The sequence below is a fragment of the Salmo salar genome, chromosome ssa16, assembly GCF_905237065.1.
Source record: "Salmo salar chromosome ssa16, Ssal_v3.1, whole genome shotgun sequence".
NCBI classification, from domain to species: Eukaryota; Metazoa; Chordata; class Actinopteri; order Salmoniformes; family Salmonidae; genus Salmo; species Salmo salar.
In genome coordinates, this window is record NC_059457.1 from 18,415,821 (window position 1) to 18,434,435 (window position 18,615).

The 18,615-nt window shown below is 45.7% G+C and overlaps 1 protein-coding gene across 3 annotated transcripts in view; it reads right to left on the reverse strand.

The window, feature by feature from the left end:
* LOC106573315 (protein BANP) overlaps nucleotides 1-18,615 on the reverse strand; it is a 71,977-nt gene that overhangs the window by 43,826 nt on the left and 9,536 nt on the right. For 2 of the 3 annotated variants that reach the window (XM_014148264.2, XM_014148265.2), the window contains exons 2-6: nucleotides 17,143-17,221; nucleotides 13,533-13,621; nucleotides 4,965-5,164; nucleotides 4,456-4,557; nucleotides 4,052-4,224 (exon numbers count right to left, since the gene is read on the reverse strand). In XM_014148264.2, coding sequence (XP_014003739.1) covers nucleotides 4,052-4,224; nucleotides 4,456-4,557; nucleotides 4,965-5,164; nucleotides 13,533-13,621; nucleotides 17,143-17,212 — 634 coding nt within the window. In that variant the 5' untranslated portion in view covers nucleotides 17,213-17,221. The remainder of the gene's footprint in view (nucleotides 1-4,051; nucleotides 4,225-4,455; nucleotides 4,558-4,964; nucleotides 5,165-13,532; nucleotides 13,622-17,142; nucleotides 17,222-18,615) is intronic. The other variant, XM_014148266.2, reaches the window with a different exon arrangement.

The following is an 18,615-nucleotide window of genomic DNA, read 5'->3' on the forward strand; positions in this document are numbered from 1 at the left end:
CAAGACATGACACCAAAGGTCTCTTCACAACCGAAGTCTAGAACAGACTTTTGGAGGCACACAGCACTACATAGAGACATGACTACATGGAACTCTATTCCTCATCAGGTAACTGATGCAAGCAGTACAAATACACCTTATGGAACAGCAAGGACCGTGAAGAAACACAGGCACACGCTTACACATGATAAGACACGCACTCTACACACACGTACACATTCATTTTGTATATACGTGGTAGTAGAGTAGTTGCCTGAGGGAACACAATGTGTTGTGGAAAATGTTATGAAATGTCATGTAATATTTTAAATTGTATTTAAGTGCCTTAATGTTGCTGGACCCCAGGAAGAGTAGCTGCTGTCAAGGACTTTTGGTCATGTAGTGTATGTGTGTATTTGTAGGTCGGTGTCTACAATACATATTTGTGTGAAGCAGTAATAGCTCTAACACCTTTTCATGGGTGAATGTTTTTGGGCTGAATGTTTTAATGAATATTTATTCTGATGTCTACTCTATGTATCGACACAGTAACACACATGCACATAAGAAAACACACAGAGAGCAAAAATACTTCACAGGTAGGCCTACACCACGTTTTGTTTCTCTTTACATACCAACTTTATTATTACACAATCCTGTGTGATCAATATGATCCTTTCTCTGTATGAATGTATTTTGTGGCAGCCTACAGATAGATACATGGAGGTATAAATTAAGTGTAAATTGACATCAATAATGTACCTGTGTCCCCCTTAACAAAAATATGACAACGCAAATACATACTTGGTAAAAAATATATATATATAAAAAAATCTAAATAGAAGCCTAGACCTTCACTATCTCTGCTACTGCTGATACCACAGCACAGCCTTGTGGAGACCATCAGGAGTACACCAACACACAGTTCTAGAGGTTATTATGAGTGTTGTGACATTCTCTAACAATAGGAATCTCCCTGGGGCATTACAGAGTTCAACAAGGAAACAACACACTTCCTACGGGATAGCTATATCTATCTACACAGAGTGTAAAAAAACATTATGCTCTTTCCATGACATAGACTGACCAGGTGAACACCATGATCCCTTATTGATGTCACCTGTTAAATCCACTTCAAAATCAGTGTAAATGAAGGGGAGGAAACAGGTTAAAGAAGGATTTTGAGACATGGATTGTATAGGTGTGCCATTCAGAGGGTGAATGGGCAAGACAATATTTAAGTGCCTTTGAACAGGGTATGGTAGTAGGTGCCAGGCACACCGGTTTGTGTTGAGAACTGCAACACTGCTAGGTTTTTTACACTTAATAGATTCCCATGTGTATCAAGAATGGTCCACACCTATAGAGGCGAGGTGCTGGCTAGCGGAGTGGAACACGTAAAAAAATAATGGAGAGGTCTGCAAGGCTGTAGGAGCTCAGATGCAAAAATAATGTCCAACGTTTCGACAGACAAGCTGTCTTCATCAGGGTATCAAGAATGGTCCACCACCCAAAAGACATCCAGCCAACTTGACACAACTTTTGAAGCATTGGAGTCAACATGGGCCAACATCCCTGTGGAATGCTATTGACACCTTGTAGAGTCCATGCCCCGATGAATTGAGGATTGTATGAGGGATAAATGGGGAGCGCAACTCAATATTAGGAAGGTGTTCTTAATGTTTTGTACACTCAGTGTATATACACTACTGTTCAAAAGTTTGGGGTCACTTAGAAATGTCCTTGTTTTCCATGAAAACATACATGGAATGAGTTGCAAATGAATAGGAAATAGTCAAGATTTTGACAAGGTTATAAATAATGATTTTTAATTGAAATAATAATAATGGTCCTTCAAACTTTGCTTTCGTCAAAGAATCCTCCATTTGCAACAATTACAGCCTTGCAGACCTTTGGCATTCTAGTTGTCAATTTGTTGAGGTAATCTGAAGAGATTTCACCCCATGCTTCCTGAAGCACCTCCCACAAATTTGATTGGCTTGATGGGCACTTTTTATGTACCATACGGTCAAGCTGCTCCCACAACAGCTTAATAGGGTTGAGATCCGGTGACCGTGTTGGCCACTCCATTATAGACAGAATACCAGCTGACTGCTTCTTCCCTAAATAGTTATTGCATAGTTTGGAGCTGTGCTTTGGGTCATTGTCCTGTTGTAGGAGGAAATTGGCTGCAATTAACCGCCATCCACAGGGTATGGCATGGCGTTGCAAAATGGAGTGATAACCTTCCTTCTTCAAGATCCCTTTTACCCTGTACAAATCTCCCACTTTACCAGCACCAAAGCACCCCCAGACCATCACATTGCCTCCACCATGCTTGACAGATGGCGTCAAGCACTCCTCCAGCATCTTTTCATTTTTTCTATGTCTCACGAATGTTCTTCTTTGTGATCCGAACACCTCAAACTTAGATTTGTCTGTCCGTAACACTTTTTTCCAATCTTCCTCTGTCCAGTGTCTGTGTTCTTTTGCCCATCTTAATATTTTATTTTTATTGGCCAGTCTGAAATATGGCTTTTTCTTTGCAACTCTGCCTAGAAGGCCAGCATCCCGGAGTCGCCTCTTCACTTGACGTTGAGACTGGTGTTTGGCGGGTACTATTTAAAGAAGCTGAAGTTAAGGACTTGTGAGGTGTCTGTTTCTCAAACTAGACACTCTAATGTACTTGACCTCTTGCTCAGTTGTGCACCGGGACCTCCCAGTCCTCTTTCTATTCTGGTTAGAGCCAGTTTGCACTGTTCTGTGAAGGGAGTAGTACAGTGTTGTACGAGATCTTCAGTTTCTTGGTAATTTCCCACAAGGAATAGCCTTCATTTCTCAGAACAAGAATAGACTGACGAGTTTCAAAAGAAAGTCTTTGTTTCTGGACATTTTGAGCCTGTAATCAAACCCACAAATGCTGATGCCCCAGATACTCAACTAGTCTAAAGGTCAGTTTTATTGCTTCTTTAAATCAGCACGACTGTTTTCAGCTGTGCTAACATAATTGCAAAAGGGTTTTCTAATGATCAATTAGCCTTTTAAAATTATAAACTTGGATTAGCCAACACAATGTGCCATTGGAACACAGTGATGGTTGCTGATAATGGGCCTCTGTACACCTACGTAGATATTCCATTAAAAATCAACTGTTTCCAGGTACAATAGTCATTTACAACATTAACAATGTCTACAGTGTATTTATGATCAATTTGATGTTATTTTAATGGTCAAAAAATGGGCTTTTCTTTCAAAAACAAGGACATTTTTAAGTGACCCCAAGCTTTTGAGAGGTGTGGAGAATTTGTTCTTAACTGACTTGCCTAGTCAAATAAAAATAAATAAATAAAAAGTGGAAGGATCTCGCACACACGCACACCCTTTTTGAAAGCCACATGGTGCCCTCCGGCTAACACTGACAAAGACACGTCACCATGGAAACTTGCAGCTGCAAATAAATGAATATGTATGCATGGAACGTCTTTGAAGCTAACCAAGGAACTTCCAGAAACCACTCAAAACAGCCCAAACAACAAAAACAACAGCATGAGCTGCAGAGTGAGAGACTTTGCTCAATCAGAAAAACATTTCCTCTCCTCAGGCGTGTCAGTGACCATTGGGAAAGCCGCTGACTCGACAGAGTGAGACCATCCTAGAAGACTTAAAAACAGTCTGTGTGAGACACTAGCTACAACAGATGGGAATGCGCTGGGAATGATACAGACTGAAACGTCAACACAGCACCATTATACACGAACACAGGTGGTAGTATTTGGGCGTTAAGGAAGAAGTGCCAGGCAACATATCACATCCACAAATCAAATTCCAGCTGCATTGGAGTTCAAATGTGTTGATGTATCTGTCTAACTAAGAAGACTCTAGCCCGATTCACAAAATGGGGACAGGGATGAAAAGATCAAGTGGCTTTTTCTTTACAATGCACACTTCAAACCATGTTTGGGACATGTGTGTGGTTTCTGAGTTTCTCTGTGTGTGCATGTTTCTGGTTTTCTGTGAAGGTTTGTGTATGTGCATGCATGTATCACGTGTGCACGCTCCGACAGGGTCGTACCCTCGGAGTTGAGGGTGATCAGGGTGACGTTCTGGGTGCTCTGGGAGTTGTTGGCCTGGCCACTGTTGGACACTGAGTCGCTGGCCTCTGATCCGCTCTCCTGTTCCTCCTGGCTGTCCTCCGGCGCCGGTACCTTCACCAAGAACGTGTTCTGCCTCCGCCCGCCCACTGTGCTGATGGAACAAACACAGAGGCTTAGTTAGAGCGAGGTATCAACACAGGGACCCATAGGCCGAGCCAAACTGCATTCCACTGGGTTCTGTTTGAGTCACTAAACTCTGCAGGTTTCATAGGACCACCATGTTACGACGGTTCTGTGTATATCAGACTTTAGATCACAGTTTCATGCACAACAGTATTTGTTCTATATGCGATTCTAAAAAAAACAGGTGTCAGTCACTCACTTGCTAAGGAGGTTCTCCAGTGAATCTGCCCCTCGAGTTACTGACTCCTCCTGACCCTTCGGTCGGTCTTGGCTCACTATCACATTGGTCTGTGGAACAACACTGCAGGGGCAGATGTGGAATTCTTCTGTGTCAAATACCTCAACAGGCTCCAGTGTCAAATTGTGTTCATGGGAATAAGTGCATTCTACTTAAGCACTCACTTGAAAGAGAATGAGTACTCCCTCACCCCTCATAAAGTACAAGTCAACCAGTGTCAACATCCTCCAGTGTATCACCCTTTGTCTCCAAGTCCTCATCTCACCCTGACCAGTCCCAGAATTCTATCCCACCATGATCCCCAGTCCTATCCAGGTTGTATTCATTAGGCACCAGAAGAAAACAGACTGAGACAGAAAAGACTACCTGGACATGTCCAATAAGAAACTCTCATTTTTGTTTGTCATGGCAAAATGGCCTGCTACGATATACCCTAATGAATATGGACCCGGGTCCACACTTCAACTCACCAGCGCACTTTGTTCCAGGTCTGGGTGGCCCCCAGAGGGGAGCCGGCCACCATAGGGACCTGGATGGGTGCCTGGTTCTTGTTGACCACGGCATCCAGCTTCTTCTCCAGGGTCCGGCACGTGACCTCTACCATCTGCAACTTGGCCTCCATGTTGTCCAGACGCTGGCAGATCGTCTGGCTGATGGAGTACAACAAGGTCTGGAGAGTGGAAGAGGGAAAGAGTGAGAGTGAGAGAGAGTTAAGTGTGTGTGTGTGTGTGTGTGTGTGTGTGTGTGTGTGTGTGTGTGTGTGTGTGTGTGTGTGTGTGTGTGTGTGTGTGTGTGTGTGTGTGTGTGTGTGTGTGTGTGTGTGTGTGTGTGTAAATGCATGTTACACATTGGTGGTTGTTGAAGTAAGTTCCCTTCTTTACAATGAGCTTAGAGACTAAGCACTACAGTAGCCCTATTCTTACAATCTTCAGTTTTCGTTCTTCTTCTATAGTATTATGGCGGACCGCAAACAAAAGTTAAAGCTGCATGCCACCACCTACTTTACAATCTATTATACATGGTGATACAAAAGGGGAAAAAATACCCTACCAACTATTAACCGTCATTAAAAAAACACCACCCCATTGCACTACTTTATCAGTATCTAATCCTACCCCAGGCCGACAGCCTGGGAGGACAGAACACTACCATTCAACACCCCCTGTAACGCTTCTGCAGTAAAATATCATAATCCCAAATACTTCTCTGCAGCTGGCATCACAACGAAGGTTACAAATATAACCACGGTTATGTGAGCTATATGGATCACTCCAATATATTGGCTTCACTCCGCGGTGGAGGGATACATCTGAGGTGAGGATTTACAGATTTACTCCCGTGTACACCTGTGTCACGGCTGGGGTCCGCCCCTATATATAGACCCAATGGCCGCAACTCACATTCTCTACATCATTTTTGAGGCGCTTCTAGCACTGTAGAGGATTGGAGTGATCCATATAGCTCACAATCAATATATATAGGTAACATTGGTTATGGTTAACTGTATCGGATCACTACAATATATTGGTATACCCGTACCAGATTTAGTCGGTGCTAGAGGGACCTGGCCAGCCAGCAGTGAAGTCCCAGCGCGGGATCGAGACGCAGGGGCCGTCAATGTGGAAGGGGAGGCGACGCCCAGGACCGCTGAACCAACCGCAGAGGGAGGTGCCACATTTACCCGATAGTACCTAGCAAAGATGCAAGAGGAAGCCCAGCTGGCCGCAGCACAGAAATCAGCGAGGGGCACTCCTCTCAGTAGAGCCCAGGACGCTCATGTTGAATGTGCCAGCACAGATCCCAGCACTGGCCTGCCAGCCAGGCGGTATGCTATCGCAACCGTGTCACGATCCAGTGAGAGAGCCTCTGCTTTGACAGGCCAGCGCCTAGGACTCTCTCACCATAGCAGACAAAGAGCTGGCCTGTTGTTCTCACTGACCCTGTCCGCTCCACATAGGCATAGGCAGCCAGTGCCCGCACAGGGCACAGCATGCCGGAGGGAGGCCCAGACTCCCCCCACCACTGCCAGGGGGTCGTAAGCAAACAGAATAAAAGTGATGTTCACATGCCTGTCTGACAGAACCTTCAGGAGGAATGAAGGGTTGGGACAGAGATACACTCCTCCCACCGGGGTCCATTCGGTAGCACTCAGAACAGACCGAAAGAGCATGGAGCTCACCCACCCTCTTCATGGAAGTAATCGCTACCAAGAAAGCCATCTTCATAGTGAGGTGTTTCACTGAGGCAGACTCCAACGGCTTTGCCAAAGCTGCCAAGCTCACATCCAGATCCCAGCTCGCCCTTGAGCGGGTCCTAGGTGGACGCAGTTGACGAACCCCCTTCATAAACCTAGAGACCAAAGGATGGCGGCCCACTGGCCTGTCCATCCACCCCACATGGCAGGCAGATGTGTCGGCCAAATACCCTCTCAGTGTAGAGGCTGCCAAGCCCTCATCCAAGCGAGACTGCAGGTATTGGAGGACATACTGCACCCCGCATGACTTGGGCACAACCTCAATACCAGTGCACAAAGAGTAGAACAACCGCCAGCGCATCTGGTATGTCACGGTTGTAGTTGGTGCCCTTGCGCTCTGCATGGTCTTCATTACACCCTCCTGTACTCCTAACATGGACCATTGGTGCTGTTCAGCAGCCAAGCCCACAGACTGAGGCGGTGCGGGCTCAGATACCACAGAGTTCCCCCGGCCCGAGACAGCAGGTCGGGTCTCAGGGGCAGTTGCCAAGGTGTCCCAGACAACAGGGACAGGAGAAGGCTGAACCAGGGTCGTCCGGGCCAGTATGGGGCCACCACTAGCAGACGATGCTCCGCCATCCAGGTCCTGTCCACAGCCTGGGTCAGGAGAAAAGGGGGGAATGCGTAAAGCTCCAGCCCTGGCCAATCATTAGCCAGAGCATCCAAGCCCAGAGGCCCTGGTGGCTCTGACATGGAGTACCACAAGGGGCAGTTTGCATTGTCCAGGGAGGCGAACCGGTCCACCTGCGCCCTCCCGAACTTGTCCCACAGGTGCTGCACCACCTGGGGATGTTGGCTCCAGTCCCAAGGTAGCGGGCCCTCCCTCGAGAGCATATCCGCTGCCACATTCAGGATGCCATGTACATGCGCTGTGTGTAGACGCTAGACGTCCCTGAGCCCAGAGAAAGAGCTCCCGTGCCATAAGATGGAGGCGGTGGGACCACAGTCCACCCTGATGGTTGATGTAAGCCACCAGTGTTGTTGTCCGTTCTCACCAGGACATTCCCTTCAGATGTGGAAGGAAAGACCGCAGGGCCAGCAGTACAGCTCGGAGCTGTAGTGTATTGATGTGCCTGCCGCTCCAAGGGGGTAGCCAACAGCCGCTGGCCGACCTGCCCTTGGTCACCCCCCCCCCCACAGCCAATCTGGGAGACGTCTGTGCTGACCAGCTCCCGGTGGCACATCCTCAGCATCTCCACCCCACCTGAGAGAAAGGAGCAACAGCGCCACCTCAACAATGCCGTGTGGCACTGTGCGGTCATCTGCAGCTGGCGGTGACGGTGGCGCTTTGGGTGCAACCGGTGGGAGTTGAACCACCATTGAAGAGGCCGGAGATGGAGCAGGCCCAGGGGAATCAGCAACGAGGCCGCCGTCAGCAAGACCAACAGGCAATGGCAGGTCAGGGTGGATACCACCCGCCCATGCCGAAAGTGGTCGAGACAAGATAAGATCGCCTGAACCCTTCTGGTGGGCAGGCGTGCTCTCATGAGGACTGAGTCCAGTTCCATGTCAAAGAAGGCCACCCTCTGGGCCACCCTTCGGCACTTTTTAATATATATATATATATATATTTTTTTTTTTTTACTTTTACTCCTTTTCCTTCCCAATTTTGTGTTATCCAATTGGTAGTTACAGTCTTATCTCATCGCTGTAACTCCCGTACGGACTTGGGAGAGGCGAAGGTCGAGAGCCGTGCATCCTCCGAAACACAACCCAGCCAAGCCACACTGCTTCTTGACACAATGCCCGCTTAACCCGGAAGCCAGCCGCACCAATGTGTCAGAGGAAACACCGTACACCTGGCAACCGTGTCAGCGTGCATTGTGCCCGGCTTGCCACAGGAGTCACTAGAGTGCGATGGGACAAGAACATCCCTGCCAGCCAAACACTCCCCTAACCCGGACGACGCTGGGCCAATTTTGCACCACCCCATAGGTCTCCCGGTCGCGGCTGGCTGCGACAGAGCCTGGACTCGAACCAGGATCTCTAGTGGTACAGCTAGCACTGCGATGCAGTGCCTTAGACCACTGCGGCACTCGGGAGGCAGACGACTCGTCATTTACAGTAATGCCCAGCCCACCGATGTGGGTCAGGAACATGTCTCAGTCTGACTGGACTTGGGTCTTGGTCAGGACACAAATCAGCCATTCGTCCAGGTAATTGAGGATCAACAATCCTCTGGACGTGAGAGGTGCCAGGACAGCGTCCATGCACTTTGTGAAAGTGTGGGGTACCAAGGAGAGGCCGAAGGGAAGAACCACGAATTCGTAAGCCATCCATTCGAAAGTGAATCGGAGGTACTGTCAATGAGCTGGGTGAACAGGAACATGGAGGTACACATCCCTCAGTTCCAGCGTCACAAACCACTAGTCCCTGGACACGGCCTGCAACACGCGGGCTGGGGACAGCATATAGAACCTCAGTATCTTCAAATACCCAGTGAGGTTGCGGAGGTCCAGAATCGGTCGAAATCCTGCGTCTCTTTTTGGGACCACAAAATAAGTGGAGTAGAACCCACCTAGCCATTCTGATGTCTCGATCCTGCAGATGGCACCCTTGTCCAGAAGTAAGGAGATCTCCAGCCACGGGGTTTTCTTCAGGGGGTCAGCCACCGTGGTGACACGAAGGCCCCTGAAGGACGGGGGCCGGCAGTGTAATTGGAGTCGGTACCCCTCAAGCATTTTGGACAACACCCAGAGAGACTCCACATCCTTTGAGACCAGGAGAAGCGGCCGAGGCCGGGGAAGGGTGTGTCAGGGGTCCTGCCAGGGCCCTCCTCTCCTCTGGCACCACGAGCGCCTGGGTCCCACAGGCATGTCCCTATGGCGGTGACGGTTGACAGGTTGTTGCTCCACCGCGCGCTGTGCCCCTCCCCGCTGTCGTCCCTCAGCACGAGGCCATGGGGCAGGAGAGGGACCCCACTGTCGTTCGGGTGCAGGTGGAAGGTGACGGTCCATCTGCCTTGGACCCGGTGCCTGAGGCAGTGACATGAACCATCTCAGGGTCTCCCGGTCCCTACGAGCCTTATCGGTCTGCTCCAGAACGTTATCAACCCCTGGGGTAATGGGGAGAGTAGCTCTGGAGAGCAGCTGGCAGATGGCAGATTGGGCCAACCAGAGATGGCGCCGGGAAGTAACCACCTGCGCCATGGCCCATCCGTTGGCGCAGGCCACATCCCTCTGGAGCAGGGAAACCAGGCGAGACACCTCCATCGCTTCCCGGAGGAACTCCCCGCAGCCAGGGCAACAGAGTCTGCAGGTAGGTTTGCAGCAGCATGGCCGCTTTTGTAAGGCAGCCAACAGAGCAGAGGGATCCAATATGTGGCTTTCAAGTCCACATCAAAGACTCTGGGGGGTCCCGGCTTCAGTCGCAGGTTCCACACTATAATCTCCCAGTCCGGGAGGACCATGGCAGCTATCATGGCGTCCATGGTTGGGTACTCCCGGAGGCCGAGTGACTCGTAACATAACTCCATGGTCCAGTCTTTGCTGTGAGTCGGAAGAGCCCCCTGACAGAGGCCCAGTTCTCCTGAAAGGGCTCGCAGAACTCAGCAGAGATGGGGACAGATGGAGAGTCATCACTGTCCACCAGTTTGATGTCCAATGCAGTGGCTACTCGAGTGAGTAGGCTCCTCATAGCCTCTCGAGCCGCTGGGGGCGATGAAGCCCCGCTGCCGGCTTCTGATAGCCTGTCAGCCTGGTAGCTCCGCTCACGGTGGTGAACAGTGCCAGCATTGTCCCCCAGGAACAGCATATCACTGGCCAACAGGGAACAGCTGTCATCGCCATCGAAGGTATCAACCTCCTAATGCAGGGCATGCACTTTCCGTTCAAGGTGGTCCCAGCGGTCCGACTCGTGCCCCCATCCAGGACTGGCAGCAGATGGGCTCTGCCTGCGGTGGCTCCAGCCATGCTTCCTAGGAGGGATACTGAGCCCAGGAGAGGGACTAACAGCTCGCTGGTACACCACTCCTGAGGGAGGGAGCTCGTCCCCAGCCTGAGCCCGAGTCTGGCCTACCCACTCGCGCATGGCCTCCAATCGTGCCAGGCACAGGCGTTCTGAGAACACCACACAAACAGGCATCCAGTAGGGCGCTCCACCGCCCTCTCCCCAGAGGGGATGCCACCATCACACCTGTCACAAAGGGAAGCCATAAGCTCAGCCAAGCCAACAAGACCACGGAGCAGGGGTGTGACGCCCTGGGAGAGCTTATGTCGTGACCCGCTTGAAGGAATAGGAACCCGGTGAGGGATAAATTACCAGGTCATGGATTTGATTTATTAGTTTTTTGTTTTTGTTTTACGCCAACTGCAATATTACCTAGCCGGTTTTAATATGCAAACAGTAAAAACAGCACCATATGATGGAGTAACTCTGACATCCAGCGAAAAATCATATCGCCATTAGCATAACAAAATTTAATAATTAAAAAATAAATTTAAAAAATTCTAATTATATCGTTTTATAGATACACCTCTCCTGAATCGAACCACGTTGTCCGATTTCAAAAAGGCTTTACAGCAAAAGCAAAACATTAGATTATGTTAGAGGAGTATATCATAAAAGTAGCCACATAGCCATTTTCCGACCAACCACATGCATCACAAATAACCAAAAAACAGCTAAATGCAGCACTAACCTTTGACATTCTTCATCAGATGACACACCTAGGACATCATGTTACACAATACATGCATTCTTTTGTTCGATAAAGTTCATATTTATATATAAAAACAGCATTTTACATCGGTACGTAACGTTGACTAACTATTTTCCCTCAAATGCATCCGATGAAACAGAGCTACAATTTACTAAATTACTATTCGAAAACATTTTTAAAATGTAATATTGTCATTCTAAGATTTATAGATGAATATCTCTTGAAAGCACCTGTAATGCCAGATTTAAAATTAACTTTACTGGGTAATCATACTTTGCGATGAAAGGGGATGCGATACTCTGAAAAATAGGCTAACGTTACAGGTCAGCGCCATCTTAGAATAATCGCATATCACATCTAGTCTTGTATACTATTGTCAATAATCCCTTACCTTTGGTTGTCTTCATCAGAAAGCACTTCCAGGAATCCCAGGTCCACAACAAATGTATTTTAGTTCGAAAAAAATACTCCTTTATGTTCCAAGAGCTTGTTCTTGTTAGCGCGTCTGAAGGCTGCTCCAAAACTTCCGTCGGCCACGGGACAGCCATTTTGAGAAAATGCATTTTTTTCCCATTTAGGTTCGTTCAAACATGTCAAACGTTGTATAACATAAATCTTCAGGGCGTTTTTCAACAAGAGAGCCAATAAGATTCGAGGGGGACGATTGCATTGTGTTTCAAAACGTTTCGAAAGGGGAGGGTAACCAGGGGCGTCGGCGTCATAATGGTGATGGCCCTCTCCGTGTGACCACGTTCCACAGCGTCTCATTCATTCAGTTTTAACAGTAGGAGACTCAAACCACTTTGTAAAGACTGGGGACATCTAGTGGAAGCAATAGGAAGTGCTCAATGAACCATAGCTCACGGTGTGATTAATAGGCAACGTGATGAAGTTGAGTTCGCAATTCAGAATTCCACTTCCTGTTTCGATCTGTCTCGGGGTTTTGACTGCCATATGAGTTCTGTTATACTCACAGACACCATTCAAACAGTTTTAGAAACATTAGGGTGTTTTCTATCCACAAGTATTAATTATATGCATATCCTAGCTTCTGAGTTTGAGTAGGAGGCCGTTTAAAATGGGCACAATTTTTTTTCAAAAATCGCTTTAGCGCCCCCTATCCTAGGGGAACGCCAAGAGGAACTCCAAAGTTAATGTCTCAACGTAGTGGAAAGCCCACCGAGATACTCTTACACTCTGCAGGGGAAAGAACAAGACAAAAAGCCCACAGGGTAATTAGCAGAGAACCCGCGCCTATGGCATTGGGAGCAGCATGTTAAAGCAATTTACAACACACACACAGAACAAGCCAGTTGGCAAGTTGTGTAAGGTGAATTACAGTTTGTGGCAGCAAGAGCCACCATACTAATGGGTGCACACAGAGTCGTAGTGTAACGCTAGCGAAACACAAGTACGACAAACCACGGGCGGAAGATACAGATCAACCACGTGCAGCGAGTGGAGCACTCAAGAGGAGGGGCGGCCATGTTGTGGCCAGCTGCTCCAGGCTGCAAACAGCCAGGGAGTATACTTCCACGCAAGATATTACACTTACCAGTGACTTACCAAGCAAACTTCAGAAAGTTTGTACCTCAAACCATACGGACGTCCGCTGAGAAAATGAAGGAGAATGTGTGTCGTGGCCATGGGGTCTATATATAGGGGCGGACCCCAGCCGTGACACAGGTGTACACGGGAGTAAATCTGTAAATCCTCACCTCAGATGTATCCCTCCACCATGTTTATTTTCACTTTCTAACCGAAGTTGGAGCGGGTTTTCTTTTTTTTTAATTTCTCCGTTATATGGCAAATCTCGTGGGCGTTAAGACCCTACCTGAGTTTACTTGGCCAGCACCCAGACAGTAGGCACCCCCCATAGATGCCTTTCAGAACCCATTTTAAAACCCCACCTGTTTTGTACTGGTTGTCAGTGGCTCATTATTTTGTTCCCTTTTTCTGTTGAGCAGTGTTTTTTGGAGTTCTTGTTTGGGATCGTAACACTACATCAATGCAATTTGATTTATTTTCATAGGACAAACAAACTGACATGCTCACATGACTGACTCAGCTTAGAACTGCATATCATATCCAATATACCCCCAAAGTAGTCCATGAGTAACCTACCTTTAGAGAGGCATCCTGGGTGCTGTTGTCCACCCTTGGCCTTTTCCTGTCAGGCTTGTCATCAGAATCTTCATGATTGTCCAACACATCTAACACATCACACATGCAGTCACACACAATCATAAAAAAAAGATGCACTGTTGCTGCTTGTATGTAGCTCTTTCAAAGTGATTTATCCAAATGTACCCTAGCGTACGCAAATGTACCGTGCGTACGCACAGTTTCTAATGGTAGCCTTGTGCAAATGGGGACTATATCTTGACATATTCATAACAAAAAAACAGGTAGCTAAATATAATAAGATGCAATCATTTGTTGTTAGTGAGAAGAGCAAAAGTAGACTTATTTTATCTTTGCATTCTAAAATAATTATAAATCTATTTCCAATTATTTATTTCATTTCCATGATCATTGCAGAATAACTTCCTCACCTTTTCTGACTGTGATGGTTTCATACTCGCAAAATAGTGTATAGGCCTACAACAAGTTTGTATAGGCTACCATTCTATACAATCCGATCCGAAGCACAGTTTAACAGACTGTTCACCTTTTCTATTGACGTTTGTAGGCTACGTCTGAAAACTATAATGGTCAAATGTATCGAGTAGCCTAGACAATATTTCATTTATAAACATAATACATACAGTACCAGTCAAAGGTTTGGACACACCGACTCATTCCAGGGTTTTTCTTAATTTGTACTATTTTCTACATTGTAGAATAATAGTGAATACATCAAAACTATGAAATAACACATATGGAATCAAGTAACCAAAAATGTGCTAAACAAGTCAAAATATATTTGAGATTCATCAAAGTAGCCATCCTTTGCCTTGATGAAAGCTTTGCACACTCTTGGCCTTCTCTCAAACAGCTTCATGAGGTAGTCCCTTGGAATGCGTTTCAATTAACAAGTATGCCTTCTTAATAAAAGTTAATTTGTGGAATTCCTTTCCTTCTTAATCCATTTGAGACAATCAGTTGTGTTGTGACAAGGTAGGGGTGGTATACAGAAGATAGCCCTATTTGGTGAAAGACCAAGTCCATATTATGGCAAAAACAGTTCAAATAAGCAAAGAGAAACGAAAATCGCAAAAACCATCAAGCACTATGATGAAACTGGCTCTCATGAGGACCGCCACAGGAAAGGAAGACCAAGAGTTACCTCTGCTGCAGAGGATAAATTCATTAGAGTTAACTGCACCTCAGATTGCAGCCCAAATAAATGCTTCACAGAGTTCAAGTAACAGACACATCTCAACATCAACTATTCAGATACTACTGTGTGAATCAGGCCTTCATGGTCAAATTGCTGCAAAGAAACCACTACTAAAGGACACCAAAAAGAAGAAAACACTTGCTTGGGCCAAGAAACATGAGCAATTGACATTAGATCGGTGGAAATCTGTCCTTTGGTCTGATGAGTCGAAATCTGAGATTTTTGGTTCCAACCGCCGTGTCTTTGTGAGATGCAGAGTAGGTGAACAGATGATCTCTGCATGTCTGGTTCCCACTGTGAAGCATGGAGGAGGAGGTGTGATGGTGCTTTGCTGGTGACACTGTCAGTGATTTATTTAGAATTCAAAGTACACTTCATCAGGATGGCTACCACAGCATTCTGCAGCGATCCGCCATCCCCTCTGGTTTGACCTTAGTGAGACTATAATTTGTTTTCAACAGGAAAATGACCCAACATACCTCCTGGCTGTGTAAGGGCTATTTGAGCAAGAAGGAGAGTGATCGAGTGCTGCATTAGATGACCTGGCCTCCACAATCACCTGACCTCAACCCAATTGAGATGGTTTGGGATGAGTTGGGCCACAGAGTGAAGGAAAAGCAGCCAACAAGTGCTCAGCATATGTGGGAACTCCTTCTGGAATGTTGGAAAAGCATTCCAGTTTCGCACACCGAGTGTGTGCAAACTGTCATCAAGGCAAAGGGTGGCTACTTTGAAGAATTTAAAATATTAAATATTAACACTTTTTTTGGTTACTACATGATTCTATGTGTTATTTCATAGTTTTGATGTCTTCACTATTATTCTAAAATGTAGTAAATAGTAAAAATAAAGAAAAACCCTTAATGAGTAAGTGTGTCCAAACTTTTGATTGGTACTGTATATCATAACCATTCTACCTTTTCTGGCCATGAGTTCATATTCCCGAAATAGCCATACAACAAATTACCATGTGCATCTCTCATTTCATTGGGCCTATTAGATTATTATAATTTCACGTTTTTGCTCTATGCATCCGAAAGGAAGCACGGCTTATAACATACAGTAGAATTTAACAGTTGAATAGACAGTTGATCTTTTGCATTGAAGTGTATAGGCTACCACAGTAAATAGGCCTACTGTTGTTTTCATTTTTTTTCAGAGTAGACAACGTTTCAGAAATCGCAGGCATGCAGCATATTTAGGTTCAGGAGAAAGTAAATGCAAAACATTATTGAATTCAAACAATCTGTTTACAGGTCCACAACAATTTGAAACGGTCGATACAGCAAATATCACTGCAAATAAATAATTTTGCCAACACCGCCAAAGACATTTGATCAAGTTCGCCATTGATATTCCCTTTAGGTAAACTGTCTTGGCCTAATTCCAATCTTCCAAAGTATACAGCAAAAAACAACATTATTGTCACCATAAAAGGTGAATGATGGGCAGTATTCAGGAAGAGTTATAATGTGTGTTAAAGCGTGCACAGTTTTTCATTCAGGTCTGATTTATAACGGGAAACATGTGTATATATGGCATGTGCCAAGTTTATAAATCTCAATATTTGTGTGTGCGTGCAGTCTTTTCAGAAATAGTGCACGCAGATATTTAGTGTAACATTTCTGCAACGGTTATAACCTGGTTTATTTATGCAAATATCTTTTACTTTATTTTAACAAAGAATATATATTTTTTAAATACCTGATACATTAACAATATATATATATATATATATATATATATATATATATATATATATATTATATATACACATTAACAATATATATATATATATATATATATATACACATTAACAATATATATATATACATACATACACACACACACACACACTACACTACATTAATGTGCATTCTACGAAAGTAAAATTTGACAAATTTAACACCCGAATTCCCACCATCTGGTTTGAGCTTAGTGAGACTATAATTTGTTTTCAACAGGACAATGACCCAACGCACCTCCCTGAACCCCATTATTTGTCCATGAGAGTAAAAAAGATGATGTGCTATTATTCTGTCGATATCTGATAGATTGTAAAAATCCATTGTCAATTTATTAGAATTGTTTTTAAAACCTTTTAACAATTTCTATGACCATTGCTAATGTACCCACATGGGTAGTAGCTGCCATTAAAATAAAACATCTAAAGCCAGAATTGAAGCTTCACCTTTAGCCAATGGATAGTTAGTCAGTGCTGACCCTTCCTTTACAATACAGACAAATGGATGTATAGAGACATTTTTGGATGTATTAGCATGACATTTATCGAGAGCCAGCAATTTCCCCTTTGTGGTTTTCCTTGTCAGGTCACATGGCCCTAGTTATGGTGATTGGACAGAACTTAGTGGTCTGTAATATAGATCTTACCAGTCTGGTCGCCCTGGCCCAAGTCCTCCACTGCTATCTGCACTATCTCCGCCAAATCTTGTTCCGACATTATTCAGACCTGTAAAGCCAGAGAGGACCACAAAACAACATCATTATTGAAAATAAAAAGAGCCTTGACATTCTCTGGCTCTTCAATCCCAATGTCAGTGAATTTATGACAATCAGCAATAAGCAAATAAAACAGTTTGACAAAGGGGGTTGTTCTAAAAAGAAAACATGTAGCACAGACATCAGGTTTCAAGCAGACCACTATAGTCCTTGTTCCCAAGAACACCAATGTAACCTGTCAAAATTACTTCCGTCCCGTAGCACTCACATCTGTAGCCATGAAAAGCTTTGAAAGGCTGGTTATGGCTCATATCAACACCATCATCCCAGAAACCCTGGACCCACTCCAATTCACTTAATGCCCAAACAGAGCCACAGACAACGCTATCTCTATTGCACTCCACACTGCCCTTTCCCACCTGGACAAAAGAAACACCTATGTGAGAACGCTGTTAATAGACTACAGCTCAGTACTCAACACCATAATGCCCTCCAAGATATCACTAAGTTAAGTCCCTGAACACTTCCCTCTGCAACTGGGTCCTGGACTTCCTGACGGGCCGCCTCCAGGTGGTGAGGGTAGGCAACAACACATCCGTCACGTTGACCCTCAACACGGGGGCCCCTCTGGGGTGCGTGCTTTGTCCCCTGCTGTACTCCCTGTTCACCCATGACTGTGTAGCCGCACATGACTCCAACACCATCATCAAGTTTGCCGATGACACAAAGGTGGTGGGCCTGATCATTAACGATTATGAGACAACCTACAGGGAGGAGGTCAAAGACCTCTCCCTCAAGACAAAGGAGCTTATCATGGACTACAGGAAACAGAGGGCCGAAACGGGTTGAGCGGGTTGAGAGCTTCAAGTTCCTCAGTGTCCACATCGCTATGGATCTATCATGGTCCAAACACACCAACACAGTCATGAAGAAGGCACGGCAACACCTCTTCCCCCTCAGGAGGCTGAAAAGATTTGGCATGTGCCCTCAGCTCCTCAAAAAGTTATACACCTGCACCATTGAGAGCATCTTGTGTGTGTGCATAGTCAACTCTTTTTGACTATGCACACACACACTGGACTCACACACTTACACTCCACTTGCACAGGCACATATTCACCGCACACACATTTACACAATCATCACATACACTGCTGCTACTGTCTATTATCTATCCTGTTGCCTAGTCACTTTACCCCTAACTATCTGTACATATCTACCTCAATAGCCCAATTCCTTGTACCCCTGCACATCGACTCAGTACTGGTACCACATGTATATAGCCAAGCAATCATTGCTCATTGTGTATTTATGCCTTGTGATAATAATAATAGAAAAAAATATTATTATTATTATTTATTTATTGTATTCTGCATTGTTGGGAAGGGCCCGTAAGTAAGCATT